We start from the raw sequence: 16452 nt of genomic DNA, 5'->3' as shown, positions 1-16452 counted from the left end.
TGAGGAGCAGCTAAAGGAACTGGGATTATTTAGCCTAGAGAAAAGGAAGCTCAAGTGAGACCTTATTTCTCTCTGCGACTATCTGAAAGAAGGCTGTAGTGAGGTAGGATCAGTCTCTTCTCCCAAGCAACAACTGACAGGACAAGAGGAAATGGCCTCAGGTTGCACAAGGTTTTGGTTGGATATTAGGAAAAATTTCTTTACGGAGAAGATTGTGAAACACTGGAATAGGCTGAAATAGTTGAATCACTAACTCTGGGTATTTTAAAGGCATAGATGCATTGCGTAGGGACATGCTTTAGTGGTAGACTTGGCAGTGCTAGGTTAGCTATTAGACTTGATGACCCCAGGGGACTTTCCAATCTAAATGATTCTATTGTCCTTACCCTGCTTTGTGCTTTATGCAAATGGAAGTTTATGATGTTGTCTCTTATCCAACATGGTGCTTTCTGCAACTCATTTTGCCTTAATCTTTTCACACTGATCTCCTTATGCCCTTATCTTGTTTGAGCAATCGACCAGTGACTTAAATTTATCATATTTCCTATAGTAAAAAACATTTCAGGAAGAGAATGTGTCCGCATAACTTGTTCTACGTTTAAGGCGTTATAGAGTATAAATGGTGGTTATTAATAATGCATCTCAAAAGGGTCTCTTATCTGACAAGTGTAGTTTTAGTTTAATATACAATATTTATGTTGTGCATGTAAGTGTTCTGCAGTGTATTTTATAAAATTAATGGATTCTCAAAAAATGGGAGTTCAGTATTATTCCTGGCTGCTAAATCTCTACTGAGAAATAGAAAGAAGCTGCAGGATTTTGCATGCAAATTATGAAAGGTGGAGATTATACTTTATAGATGCAAGCAGCCAGTGCTGGCAGAGTTTGGAAAAGAGCCAGAGATGTGATGGATGAAAATATTTGAGAGTGATAGAGAAAATAAAGCTCCAAATTTTTTGAAGCCATTCATATGAAGACATGCACACTTTAACTAAAGAAGCCAAATATCAGATGAAATGAAGTCACTGATTTTTTTTTTCAGCTGGTGCAACATAGTTCTGAATTATAAGAAAATGTATAGTTTGCTGAAAGTGAATAAATCCACACAGTGTTTATCTTCTAAAATAACTGCATTTTAAAAATAGATCATCTGTAGGATATTAATAAAAAGAAAAGACAAAGCACCTATGCTTTCTTTTCATAGTGCTTCCTAGGCTATATCTGCTTCATAAATTTCCATGTAAAATTGTATGAAATGTTTTCTCTGGGTGAAAAATTGACTTCACTAAAGTACACAGAAATGGGAGTTTGGCTGCTGACTGAAATTGGGCTGTTTTTTCTCCTGTATAAGTTACTTTGAGAGAGAAAAATGCTCACTGATGCAAGAAAATTTCCAGTTAGCCCATCATGATGACAGTGTATGTATAAAGAGAGGAGACTGAGTGCCTCAAAAAACTCATGATCATGAACAACCAATTAACTCTACAGTCAGAAAATATCCAATCACTTCAATATGAGGTTGTTTCTCCTCCTCCTTTTGCCTTTGTACAGCAAGTAATGAGAATTATATGCTGAGACTCTATGCTAAGAGCTCTATGCTAAAGTCTGTCAAATCTTGCCGCAGAAGTGGATACTTGCAAGGATTGCTTACATCTGTAAATATAATGTAAAACACTAACACTCTGCGAGATTTTTCTTCTTTATTGAGAAGCATTCCATTTTTGAGTTAAAGTAATATGTGGACAGCAGCATTTTACTGGACAAATGTATTCGATTTCTGATCTAAATAAAAATTGTACTTTGCTGGTTATTCAGAGATAAATGTGAAACAAGAATGCCAAGTTATTTTTTTCTCTGTAGCCTTAATTTCCTTTAACCTAATACAGTTTTTCAGATCTGTAGATGTGGGTGCAACACCAACTGGCTTCACTCAAGAACTGAGTACCGCAATGGAAATTTTACCACAGTAGTCAAGGGCCATTGCAGAAATTGCTCAGATCCCTCCTGGCTCAGAGACCCTGGGGAAGCCTGCTGACTCATTGTTCATTATGTAGGTCCTACCTTATCTTCTCCCCCTTATTTGCATCTGTGGGTGTCAAGAGAGAGGTGATCAATAAGATGATAAACTCACTTTTTCCTGTCTCTGTCCCACCAGACCATAAAGTTGTATTTTAATTAGTTTTCTATCTGTCCGTATTCTTACAATGATACTTATGGTAGAAAAGTGCTTTGTGAGAAAAAGAGGAAATAAGTTTTCTTAAGAGACTTGAAGGTTTTTCTAGCATTTTTCTTTGAAGTTCCTGTGCTCTCAGCCTGGTAATTCTCCTCCTTTCTTTCTGTTCTCCTGGCATTGTTTGCACACGACCCAAGACACTGAGCCCAGGTTTCTGGGCTGCATGACCAGAGGGTTGTTTTTGTGCAAGTTTTGCTTGGCCTGTGCTTGCTTGGTCAGTGTATGCTGTACTGTGGCTCCCAGTCAGCTGGATCAGCGTGGTGAGAGTTGGTTTTCCACTGTAAAGGCAGTGGAAAATGCATGTTTGAAGCTACTTTTTGGTAAATTCCTGCTAAATGAAAGTACTGGAGAAAAATAAAGCAGTGCTCTTACTTGAGATAAGGAGTTTCCAGAGAAATGCCCTGACTGCAGCAAGCCTTAGGTAAGCTTGCTTCCCTCTGGCTCTGGTTGGAGTGGTGTTGTGTGAGGCTCCTGCCTTTCGGGCAGCTGAGAGTCCTGGACACTTTGATCCTGTTTCTGGGCCCTGCTCAGACAACATGTAAGTAGGCACCACAGTGGGGCAGGGAGGTCCAGGAGGGTAGGACACGGGGTGGCATTTTACAACTCTTACTGACATTTGACCTGCATCTTTCACTGCCCATGTGAGTACCTGAGCCTCTGGTTTTTTGGATGGATTTTCTGGTCAAAAGATGACAGTGTTGGTTACAGGAAAAAACATTTCTAACTAAAAGTGACACTGAAAATGGTGCATTGCCAAGGAGCCATAGGTTCTTACAGATAGCAAATCTACTCCCTGAGCTAGCTGTGCCCTCAGTTTCTTGTATAGCAGCAGTGAATAGAGGACATTTCCTTATGATTTGTACCATAGTCTTAGTAGGTTTCAGTTCTCTTCAGACTGAGCAGCAGCCCTTCCTTGAACAGAAGATGCCTGCTACAGTTTAACGTAGAAGGTGACTGACTAAGCACCGCCCAGTCATTTGCTCACTCTCCTCATTCCCAGTGATATGGGGGAGAGAGTCTGGGATTAAAAGAAGTAGAATTTGTGGGTTGATATAAAACTATTTACTAAGATATAGAAAAGGAAAAGAGTGGTAGTTATGACTGTGTGTATGTATGTGTGTGTACATATGAATGTATTTAACGAGTGATGCACAAATGATTGCTCCCCACTTGCTAACCCAACTAGCCCCCTGAGCAGCAAAAGAGCCAGATGAATCTGCACTTCAAAACTCCTTCTTCTTGATGTCATATGATATGGAATATCCCTTCAGCCAGTTTAAGTCAGCTGTCCTTAGCAGCAGCTATAAACATTGGTGTGTTATCACTGCTGTTTTTCACCCAGGAACAAAATATAGCATCATAGCAGTCACTCTGAAGAAATTGTCCCAGCTGAAACTAAGTGCTTCAAATTCACCAGTGATGACTCCAAAGTGGTCACAGCCTCCTTGCTACATGGTTCCAGGACAAAAGGCCATGCCATTGGAATCAGCTGGGTTACAGGTGAGGGGCTGGGAGAAGGGAGGCCAGGAGACACCAGTGACACAGGCAGCCATGCCAGCTGGCAGAAAACTCTGCCTTATACAGGCAGAACATGAGGTCCCTGGTTACTGAGCCACCAAGAAAGAGCTCTAAGTCACTCGAGCTGGCTGGTTAAGCCTCTTCTCCCTTTCAGCACACTAAACGTGTCTGGATGATAAATTCCCTTTGTGAAATTTTGAGTCAGTTTGTTTTGCTTTCCTTAGGCTTCAGTGATCTGATGTTTGTCAGCTCCTACCCAGGATGCCTATGGAGTGTTGCAGTGTTAATTTGTTCTTGCTGACCTTGCCATCTCTGGGTGGTATCTTTGGGACGTTTCTAAATCCTCAAGTAGCTGTAGGTTGAGCAGTGTTATATAAACTGCAGTGACTGGAATTGTCATGCAAAATATGTTTCTGTAGCTAGTCCCGTTTCTGCTTACTTATGTACCATGGAACTGTAGCTTAATATTTAAAGTAACATAAAATGTGTGCAGTTTATTTATTAAACAAAGGAGCCAAACCTCATTCAAATGGAAATACAAACCTTGTATATACAACTTTGGGCATAGTTTTGCTCCTCCTTTTCCTTTGTCCCTACTGCTCTGCAGTTCTTCGCAGTCTACTTTTGAAATAGGCTGCTGTAATATTTTAAATTGCAAGTGGAAGGAATGGGACAAAGCTTAAGGTTCTTGTATGCAACATGTAGCCAAAAATTTTCACACAATTTTTACCATACAATTGGACAAAAAAAGCAAGGGTATTAATCTATTTTTATTATTTCTTTTCATAGAATCACAGAACAGTTTGAGTTAGAAGGGACTCTTACAGGCAATCTAGTCCAGCTCCCCTGCAATGAAAAGAGACACCTACAGCTAGATCAGGTTCCTCAGAGCCCTACCCAGTGTGGCTGTGCAACTGTGACCCTGAATGTCTCCAGGGATGGGTTATCCACCACCTCGCTAGGCAACCTGTTTCAGTGCTTCACTGCCCTTACTGTAATAAACTTTTTCTTATATCCAATTTAAATCTCTCTTCTAGTTTGAAATCATCTCCCTTTGTCCTATCACAACAGATCCTGCTGAAGATCCTGTCTCCTTCCTTCTCATAGCCCCCCATTAGATACTGAAAGGCTGATACCAGGTCTTTCAGATCTTTCTGCAAGTTGAGTGATTTAAAATTCAAGGAAGAAGTGGCACTAATTTGTAAGAACTGGGAGAAGATGTTGACTGTCTTGAGAGCAAAGTGGCCTCACAGGAGATCACAATTTAGAGGGCTGGGCAATCACCAACTGTAAGAGGTTGAATGAGAGCGAGTGTTGGATTCTTCTCCGGGGAGGGTACAACCCTGGGTATACATACCTAGTGGGGGAGAAGAGGCTAGAGAGCAGCCCTGTGGAAAGAAATCTAGAGGTGTTATTTGATGGCAAGTTGAACGTTAGTCAGCAGTGTGCCTTGGCAGCTCAAGGAGCCAACTCTACCCCAGGTGAGGGAAGGGATTGTCCTGCTCTGCTCTTCACAGCCTCACCTTCAGCACTGGGTGCAGGTTTGGGTGCCACAACATAAGAAGGGCATAAAACTATCAGACAGGGTACAAAACAGGGTTATGAAGCTGGTGACAGGCCTAGAGAGCAAGCTGTATGAGGAATGACTCAGACTCCTTGATTTGCTCAACATTGAGGAGGCTGAGGAGAAGCCTCATGACAGCATACAGCTCCTCATGAGGGGAGTGAAGGGGCAGTGCTGAGCTGTGCTCTCTGGTGGCAGTGACAGGACGTGAGGAAATGGCATGGAACTGTGTCAGGCAAGGTCAGGTTGAGCGTTAGGGAAAGGTTCTTCACCTTAGGATGCTCAGGCACTGGAACAGGCTGTCCAGGGCAATGGTCACAACCCCAAGCTACTAGAATTCAAGCATTTGGACAGCACTCTCAGACACTGGGTTTTAATCTTGAGAAGTTCTGTGCGGAGTTAGGAGTTGAGCTCCATGATCCTCGTGGGTCCCTTCCAACTCAGGATATTCTATGAGTCTATGACCGAGTCCTGCATCTAAACTGTTGATGAAAACACTGTAGAGAACTGGCCCTAAAACGGAGCCCCATGGAACCCCACTGGTGACTGGCTGCCAACTTGATGTAATCCCATTTAGTATAAGCCTTTGAGCCTAGCCCATCAGCCCATTGGTCACCCATTGTACTTTGTCTAACTTATTGTAGGATCACTAATTTGCAGCACCAAAATTCTTTAAATATTTCACATGGGTTACATAATAAATAATGTTGGGCTCTTCCGTCATGTGTGCCTCTCAGAGCTTCTACAATACAGCAAATCCCTGTGCCCTACGGTTATACTCCATGATAGATAATTTAATGGTCAGAATATGATAGTATGATTAAATCATGTTGATGATTTATTTATATTTTTGTACTGTTAGGTAGTAAAGACTAATAGTAGCTCTGTGCTATGCTAAATGATAGTGTGAAGGCAATGCACAACTGAAGTGAGAGGACAAAATGTCAGTAATGAGAGTATCCTGTAAAATATCAAAGTGGAAACTGAAAGGCAAAGAACCTATCACAAATCCACCATGAGGTGAGCACAGAAAGTTTGGAAAGTGTATGAGAGTTTCAGAGAAGGGCTTCCAAAGGGAAGGTTGATCTACAGTGACTTTAATCAGAGGATGATGCAGGTAGCAGAGTTGATACCTGAACAGTGAGGCAAAGCAATGATTTCTGAGTAGTGCTGAATGCTAACAGTGTGCTGGTCTCTTAGCTAGACCTGTTCTGCAGCTGTATCACATGTGGCAGCCACCACTTTGCACGCGTGAAAATGCATGAAGCCAAGAGTGAGCAAAAAACCTGTTTTGTGCTTTCTCCTGATAGACGTGCATGAACTCTCAGGCTGGGGGACTGTTCCCTGGGTTTGGCAGCCTGCTTTTTGACACTTGACATCTTGACTAATAATCAACTCAGTCCTAGTTCCTTTCCTTTGGGAGAAAAGAAACTACATGAAACATCCAATTACTGCTCAAGAAGGAGACAAAACTGCACGTAAAAGCCAAAAGTTAAACCTACACTTGTATCTACATCTCAGTGTTGAATTAGTTTGTGTTTAAATTGTTCATCAAGCAGCATTTTATGTGACCCTGAAGCCAGCTACAGGCAGGGGCTGCTCTCTGTCCACTATGAAGATTGTGCATGCACAGCTGTGCTGGAAAAATGAAACACTAGATCAAATAGCTACCCTGAAAAATTACTTGCACAGGTGTGATGAGTAAGTCTTTAGATAAAAATAGATGCTTCTGAGACTGTTCTGTGAAATCATGCAGTTTATTTTACTATCATCTTTCGATGACGGTTTCTACTAGTCAGAGAAAACAAGCTTATCTATGAGGCGTGGCTGTTATTTCAAGGTTTAGATGAGAGATGTTAATGGCACAGCCTTCTGACACAAAGTGTAGTTTACAGTTCTTATGACAACTATTCCTCTCTCCTTTGGAGCATGGGCTAACAACAGTGTTTCATTACATGTTGTGTAGCACTGGGTTCTTTGACAGACTTGTCATCTCAACCCACGTGCTTGTTTTTAAATGGCATTTCTAAATGGCACTTTGCAATGTGAATTTGAGTGACTGACCTTCACTTTGCTTTGCTTGCTGTCTGACTTCCAAGCTTCCCACTTCCATTACTTTCTAGCAAAATACATTTGGGAGAACAGATTTCTTTGAATTCTAGAAACCGATTTTTGTGGTAGTGATTCTATGAGCTAACTAAAATTAACTGAGTATTAACACAAGTATTTAAATGAATACAGAGTACTAATCTGTGTGTAATCAATCTGCTGATAAAAATTTATGAGTATAGCAGCCAAACCAGGCTATGCAGCAAGTTACTGTAGTTACTTCTGCAGTGTACTTAGGAAAAATTAGAACAAGTTGAACAGATATATTAAAAGACTTTATTCACAATAGAGAAATTTTTACAAATATAAGTTCTTAAAAATTAAGCATCTTGATCTATTACGTATTTCATAATTTCAGGATTTATATAAAGATGAGAAGACTAAATGGAATATGCAAAAATCAAAACCAATTTAAATGTCTCAGAAATGGAAAATATGTATGATGAAGTCACCATAGAAACAGTGAGCCATAGGACGTTGCAAAAATCTGTGTACAATCAACAAATATGCAATACATATTTCACAAATGATCAGAACATTTTTTTTTTCCCATGAAACAGTATGGTTGCCTTTTAAAATGACTTATTTCTTAGGACTTAACATATGCAGATTTAAATGTGTTATTTTGCTACAGAGAAGTGGAAAGAGGATAGGCAAGCGTGCTTACGCAAAAATTATACCCCTCCATAATGCAATTTCTTTTGGTCTTATGAATGAGTGGGAACACAAAGCAACCATTGCTAGCCACTTTCACACAGCTAGTTAAGTGAATGGGAAATAAAATGAATGCTATCTCAGCAATCTAACAACGGCTGGTAAGTAGTGACTGTTTCAAAATGATTACGCTAGCTTTGGTGTTTTGGGGTTATTAAAAAAAATAAAAACAAAATAAATATACTCTCATTTTATGAAAAGTTTTCTTACAGTTGGCAGATCTACACGTTGTACAATCTTCTTGTCTACTTACATTTGTTTACAAAAAGTACAGTATAGTGCAGTTTGTACATACAACCTGAATACCAATACCAGTCACATCAAATTTGTGCTCTTTCAAATCATCATAACTATCAAACTAAAAAATATTCATACTGAACGTCTGTATTACAAGTAAACAGTTCTGACACGTATTTAAGCACATAGGACCCAATGCATACAACAGTTTTGTGTTTGCCTGCTTTTTGAAACAAGAAAAGCTTATCAGGTTCTCCATTGTTTCTCTGAAGCTCATTAAATAAACACAAGATCACTGGACACATCTGGGGGGAAGCATACCATTGTTAAGAAGAACATGTAAAAAGAGGCTTACAAAACGCATTTCTCAAAGATTGCTTTTTTGTCTGAGTTATTGAAGTCATTTAACTGATAACGAGGCCTATAGCAGCACATGTGCTATCATGTGGTTGGCAGCAGCAGGTGACATAATAAAGATAAATAAGACAAAAGTATATATATATATATATATATATATATTTTTTTTTTTAAGAGGGAAGATAATTGTGTATGTAGAGAGATAGCTATCATTTGTCGGTTGTAACTGGGGGAAAAAAAAACAGCTCCCTTATAAATTTCTGAAGAAATACAGTGAAATACTCCAGTACTTCACAGTTACAAATTTCAGATTATCAACATAAGCAGGAATTCCGCTTTTTCAACAGAGGAGGGCCAAGGATTTCTTCTTCACTTATTCTCATGCTGTTACTGAGACATTAAAAATATAATACTTTTGCACAAGAGCAAAAAATCTCAAGCCAACTTGCAGATTCCATCCAAGCAGGCTTTATATTAGGCAGCTGTACATATATTTATATTCATTCTCCCTGCTCTGGGTCGCAGAGGCTCAGTGGAGTCCTTCTGTTAACTTCCATCTATGACTGCACAGCTCTGCCAGGCCTTTGAAAGAAGAATCAGTGCCACTGGAGATACTCTTGCCTTGCCCCCTGTAGAAATGTCTTTTGCAGCCCACATGGCAGACTTTGTCTTCTCTCTCTGCTGCAGTGTAACCACATAGGCAGTGATGTTTTAAACACTCCAGAGGGTAAAGTTTATGGGTCAGCCTCCAATATATATAAAAATGTAATGTTATCTTTGCTTTTGGCTTCCACATAAGTAAAGCCTATTCTGCAAACCAATATCAGTAGAGAAAAAGGTAGTAAAATGTACTCTGTAATGCTTAAACAACCGTGTCTCCTCAGCTCTGATTAGCTACCCTGGGTATGTGTGATAGACAGCTTACAAGGTTTAAAATAGATAACTGATCAGAACCATTTGTTTTGTTGCAATCAAATCAGTTCATAATGCACTTTCTCAGAATGGGAAGCCAGGTGTTGTACTCTACTCAAAATGTATAAAATTCATCCTTTCACTGAGTGAAAACATTTGTAGACTTCAAAACAATGTAAGACACTCCAAGCTACATTTAAGTAAAAGAAGGAATTAATTGTGCCTGATTCTTTTCCCTTTGGTGATACCACAAAATAAAACATTTTTGGCAAAACTGTTACCTTTCTCAGTAAACTAAGCTTCTAATCTAAGGACTATTTTACAACATACTGCATTTCTGACACTTACAGGAGCCAGAGTAGGTGCTTTCAGAAAGCTTTAATTCTATGCTGGATAATTTTCTCTCTGAAGGAGACGAGTTTTCTTCAAGGCATTTGAATATCTGATTTTATTCATAAAGATATATTAAATTGCTTTGTGACAATAAAGTACAAAGACTAGTGTTGAGTTTGAACCAGTCTGAGTGCTTGAGAAAGTCACGGAAAACCAAATTGTCTCTGGTATAATTCTCAGCTCAACTTCAATGATAAATTCATTGAGTAGTTTTGTCTTTTTACCATCTAAACAAATGAAAGCTACTGGATTAAAAACATAAAGATGGCAAGACTCCTTTTCCTAATAAGAAATGATTATCTTATTTTTCTCCATATTGGCCTGACTAAAGGCATCAGGATAACTCCACTTAGAATCGGGAAGAAATTATTTACTCTACAGTAATAGTCTAATAAAAACCTGAAAAACTACTGTGCTAACTAATGTGCTAAAACTAGTTGAGACTAACTCCAACATATACTGCAGTTTCAGAGTTGTGTCTGCATGAGATGAAAATATTCCTATGTAGACTTCATTGGCAATGAAATACATCAGATACTTTACTTTAATGATAGACCCGCATAAGAAGAGGCTTCACAATCACGATATTTGTCTTGGATGACACACAAAACAAATTAACATAGAACAAAAAAAGAAAAAGAAAAAAGCTCTTTATATACTTAATTCAATATGGCTTTTTGCAACATGGCAAAATATTACAGCTTAAAGCAGACATCTCCTCATGGAGGAGAAAAAATTTTGCAGTCAAATTAAAAGTATAACTGGAAACTAGTAACATGCAGACCCTCTGCTCTTTTTGGCCAAGATTACACTGCAAACTAGCAAAATCTGGACAGATGTATTTCTCTTCTAAAAAGTGGTCCAGCTGATGACTGAAGTTTTATGAGTTTGGGTCCATTCATAAATATTTACTGTTAAAGAAAACAGACTGCAAAACATTTGATTTACAAATTTAACTCAAGGATTTAAAATCAAATCACATGCCCAAGTCCTGGAAAGAAACATAAAGAATGAAACAAGTTAAAACTCGATCTATTTTTCTTTTTCTTCTTTACTCCCATTCTCTTTGCGAAGAATAGGGAAGGGATGAGCCTCTGTGTTGAAGACCCAGTGCTCAAATGGAAGAAGATCATCATCAGAAAATAGCAAATATAAGTATCTGGCAAGAAAAAAAAGCAGGAAATATGACTATATCAAGAAAGTGAAACAACAATCATTTTCAAGAAAACATGAATGCCTGATTTCTGTAGATGAATCTATCAATGGAAACCACTGACAAAACAGAAAGTATTAAGTCCTAGCATAATAAAGTTTAGCACAAAGCTACTCCACTCAGGTTGGAATCAATGGCAATAACAGTGGAGACCAACAGCCCAGCTCCTCTATTTTGATAGAGGCCATCAAGGTTGAATACTACTTTATCTCATTTCCACGTTATCCTTTGTAATGTTATTACATATTATTTTGATTGTATATAACCATTATGTATATATATTTTCCTTCTGAATGTTCAATTTATCAGGGTGAAGTAATGAAAACACTATAGTCCAATGCTATCTTACTTCTGAGAGAAACATCTGGCCTAGGAATTCTGAAGAATAAAAGCTAAGTCCTAGCACTAGGACCAAAAGATTGGATAGACATTTATTAAGACAGGATCTATCAAAGCCAGCAGTAAATAAAAATAAATAAATAAATAAATCATTTTATTTAGTATAATGGTACAGGGTAGTAGCTTCTTTAACATGATTATTAAAGACATCTTAGGGGTGAAACTCTCCTTACTAAATGAAAATTTATTCTGAATCACTATCCTTCTGTGAAGGCTTTTCACAGAATCATAGGGGTTGGAAGAGACCTCTGAAGATCACCTAAATAAAACTTTATTCACTCCATTAATAATTTTGGAGACAGCGGTATATAATAAAGACTTTTATTTTTTTCCTCTTAACAGGATGCGTGAGATTACCATGCAACTTTGCTTTTTTTTTCCCCCTCACTCTACAGATTTAAAACGGAAAGTACGTGATATATGCCTGTTAAGTCCTCTGTGCTCTCAATTTGTTTCCCTGGTGTTGGCATATGTAACTAAAACCTATCAATGCTTGTAGATGTAATTTCTCACCAAACGCTACTGAGTTTCTTTAACAGAAGATAATTTTCAAAAGTCATAGAATTTACTTTCCTGACATAGAAGAGGGAAAAAAAGGCAATTTGACTTCCTGTCACCTAAGAAAAGCTCTACTGTTTCAGTCAGATTTTGTTAAATGAATGTCAAGGGTACTAATGGTAAATACTTGTCTGTAAAGATGATACACAGAACTACTTGATATTAATGAAAGGAACTTTCTTAACTTACTTGAGTGTCTCCGAAAGGAAGAAACTTTGCTGCACATCATCATGGCTTTCATGATTACTATAAACATCTCTAATGCCAGAATAGCCACCATCTACTCTGCAGTGCTTTTCCAGTGCCTAAAAACAGGTGAGGGAAAGAAAAAAAAAAAAGAGAAAAGACAAGATGTTTAATAATATGAATAATCTGTCACATTCTGATTGTTTGAAAATAACACTGTAACTACCATGAGTTTCTGACAATTTTATTTGATCAAGAGCTAAAACTAGATAGAGCTCCAGACAGAAATCTCTTTAAAACACACATGTAGTTTTACATTAAAGAAGAGAATCAAAATGATAAATTCATAAAATAAGTGAATACAAGCCAGTTTTCAGAGGGAAATGTATACTGTTGTGTCAGTGTAAATATATATGTACTACTCATTGTTTTCTTTTTTCTATTTTTGATAGTGTACCTTCTCTGTCATAGGCTTGTCTGTACAGCATTCAGAGATCCTGTCAGACACCTTTCCCAGTCGTATTTTACTGCTTACAACTTAGTGTGATTGAACTGAATACTACGATTAAGATCAGTCTTTTCCTTTCTTTTCCTTAGTTTTGGAAAGGGGAAGCCAACTGTCCATTTCTTGTGTAAGTTCTTAAGGGCTTTTTTGGTTTTTCTTTTTCAATTATTTCATTTTCGATAGGGAAACATCTGATATTGGGCTGAGACTGTATTTCTTTCTGCATTAGGTCCTATAAACTTTCTGAAAAAATCTTTGTTTCTTGTTAGGCAGAAAGCTATGTGACCAGACAATGTAAATATCCTGGAGAGAATCTACAATGATTTAATTTAACAACTCATTATTCAAAAACAAATCCAAATGGTCTTCACCTCTAAATAATTTCTCACAAGGAAAACGACAGTAAACATGATGGCTGACTATGTCAATTCAGGACCACCCTCCTCTGCAACATAGCGATCACTGTGGAAATAGGCATGGGAGTAACAACATTCAAGCAGAAATACCAGGAGCTTCATCAAAACCCTGAGAAGAAGATGAAAGGCTCTAATCCTATCAGACATCTAGTTCCTCCAGTTCTGAAGTTATTACAAATATCACTGAAGTGACTATGAGATGTATAGATTTTCTTTCTGAAAATTCGATTCAAACCACATATAGCAAAAACTAATGAAAAGGCAGAAAGATACGCCTGAAAACAAGCGAGCAGGCAAAATAAGTATTTTCTGATGAAAGATGGGACTAAACGTCACTAATGATTACTGAAGTATCTATCACTTCCACCTGCTCTAAAACCTGTTCAAGATCTGTGTCTTGCTGTGAGTAGATATCCTATATTTCCTTGATGCTGGAGGTATGGTTAGCTATCTGCATATATTTAGCTTGCATGTCAGGCTCTCTATAGCTTTCACTAGAGTAAGCTGCCTATTGTACATTTAAAAGACATTTTTCTCCAGAAGAGATCCTTTAAAATATAACAGGCCTATTTTTCTTCTCTCTTTGTGTTTAGGGTTCTTTAATTTTCCTGGACAGTTTTACTAAGTGACAAATATACTTAAGTTTAAACAAGTAATTTCCCCTGGCTGGTATTCCTTTTCTCTCATCTACTTGAACCTGCAATGAATTCAAAATGCTGAATCTGTGCCTGGATTTTCAATGTCAAACACAAGATTATGTTTTCTGAGGCACAGCAGAAGGAGAACTTGAAGGATAAAGCTAGTATTCAAGGAAACATCTGCATTCTAATCAGGGTGAAGCAAAATAAAACAAATTGCTTTTTTGGGTTTATATGCTCTAATATGTAGTTAGAGCTTTCCTCATGAGGATCACCAGAGTTAATTGTAGAGAGATACCATATACACAACTGAATACACTGCTGTGATAAAAAATAGGAGATTAACCTGCACCATTTTAGCCCTTTGGTGGTATCTGCTTTGTGCAAATGTGGATCATCTTACCCCTGAAAGCTACTTTGCACTACACTAATGGGAAAAAAAATGTTAACATCTGGTATTAGTACCACAAAAAATATATTTGTTGTAATCACTCTTTATCTGGCAGGAATGTCCTTTTGCGCCTGTGCCTTCCATTTCAGAACACAGTGACATTCATACTTACTGTGCATCAGTGGTAGGTGAGGAGAATTGACTTAACACATTTTAAATTAGTAGACCTTGGAAAATGAGAGTGGCTAAGATCAGTTATGCTAGTAATGGAAAACATAAATAAAGTGGGAACCAGCTGTCAGACTCAAAGTCTCATAAAAGAAAAAAACAAAGGAAGTGCTATGAATTCAAAACGTGCCATAATTATAATGCAGAAATTATAATTCATGAGCTAAGCTGATGAAATCTTTCTGACTCAGAAGAAGTGGATTTTGCTGTTGGTTATCATTGCATTTTCTCCAGAAACTGAAGTACATACAGATCTTGGACAAACTGAGGTAGGAAAGCAAGCCTCCAGAGTACAAAATAATGGAGAGACAAGAGTGTTTTTTCAGACTATGAACGTTAGAGACTAAAATAAAAGATGTGTTCTGTGTTGCAGAGTTTAACAGTTCATGATCATGGCACAGGTGCAGCCTCTTACTACATGGGGACTAGAAAACAAACATGAATTATTACTGTCAGTGTCATGAGTTGAAAATGGACATGAAATACCTAAAACTCAGCATTTTCAGACTACAGCAAATGGACAGATTGTCACTCCCCCTCCTTTTTTTTTTTAGGTCTCTGCTTTCTCTTAATGAAAACAGTGCTAGTAACTGGAATTCCCATATTCAGTGGGTAGGGAACTCCCAGAGAGCACAAGGATAGAGTGATGTGTTCTCTGGTGCAAGAATGAGCAAGAGTGAGCAGAACTGAAGGTGCTCAAGAAACATTTAGATGCTATACAAAGGGACATGGTTTAGTGGGGAAATACTAGTGGTAGGTGGATAGTTGGACTGGATGATCTTGGAGGTCATTTCTAACCTTGGTAATTCTATGGACTTGTGAAGTAGCTGTGGTAAATTATCACGACACATGCTGGAACAAAAAAAAGCATCATGAAGTGGAGCTGTATGAGCTAGAAACATCACAGGAGAGAAAATATTTGAAACCTACAGCTGACTGTATAGCTTCTGCAAGATCTGTTTTTGTGAAACATGCAGCTGTACATTAAGACAATGGAAGATAGGCTTGTACAGAATGAGACCAGCTGCATTTGCCACAGATGGGCTCTAAAGCATTACTTTAGAGCTAGACTAAAGTAGCCACAAGAATGCTAAACAAGGAACATAGGGAGAGCAGTAAGAAGGTAAATAAGTGTACAAACTTGAAATAAACACAAACAAACTGAATCAAACAAATCAACTGAAAAGAATATAATAAGGAAAACATTTTAATTGTTTATAACAATATTAACAGTGTGGACAGCAACAATGAGTCAGGAAAAGCATCTGGAGAAAGAACACTGTACACTTGGCACTGCGGAAGCCTAGTGGGATGACTTCCATAAACAGTAGTTTTAAACATTTCAATTATAATCTGCCTGGGAAGAGTCCAGTATGAAAATGTATGCATATGGATGATGTTAGGAAAGAAGAAAGTATGGAACAGCACTCTATAGTAGAGGCTTTTAGGAAAAAAAAAAAAAAAAAAGAAGAGATTTGGAATCAGTAACTCAGCAAGACATCATTTAAAGACATATGCAGCTAACACCTGAAGATAGTAAACACATCCTCCTAAATAACTACACCCTACCTAGCTAAATAGAGGGTTGACTGCAGATGTAGATTTGCACAGAATATACAAGAAATAAAGAGTTGGAAATCAGTATCTTTTCACTATGGAAAGCAGATTTTATCATGAATTTTATTCCTTATGAGTATCTAATAACCAAAATTGAAATGCTCTTTTTGCACAAATTTGAAGTACATTCAGTATCTCAGAGAGTGAAGATGAAGTACAATTACAGATTTTTGTTGCTGTATGGGGAGCCAGGTAGCTGCAGATGTCACGTTGCAGCCAGATACATGGAATTGTAATCTAGTAATAGCTCTCTAGTAGGGTCTC

At 37.9% G+C, this 16452-nt stretch overlaps 1 protein-coding gene across 1 annotated transcript in view; it reads right to left on the bottom strand.

The window, feature by feature from the left end:
- Positions 1–7689: 7689 nt before the first annotated feature.
- The window catches only part of MAN1A1 (mannosidase alpha class 1A member 1), a gene marked incomplete at its 5' end in the record, with an annotated part of 79869 nt that continues 71106 nt past the window's right edge, over positions 7690–16452 (bottom strand). Inside the window, 2 exon segments of the mRNA XM_010707467.2 lie at positions 7690–11196; positions 12397–12512. Of these exon segments, the coding sequence (XP_010705769.2) occupies positions 11070–11196; positions 12397–12512 (243 nt within the window).

The sequence above is a fragment of the Meleagris gallopavo genome, chromosome 2 (assembly GCF_000146605.3).
Source record: "Meleagris gallopavo isolate NT-WF06-2002-E0010 breed Aviagen turkey brand Nicholas breeding stock chromosome 2, Turkey_5.1, whole genome shotgun sequence".
Classification (NCBI taxonomy): Eukaryota; Metazoa; Chordata; class Aves; order Galliformes; family Phasianidae; genus Meleagris; species Meleagris gallopavo.
The sequence above is the reverse complement of the archived record's forward strand: the minus strand, read 5'-3'. Positions and strand labels throughout refer to the sequence as shown.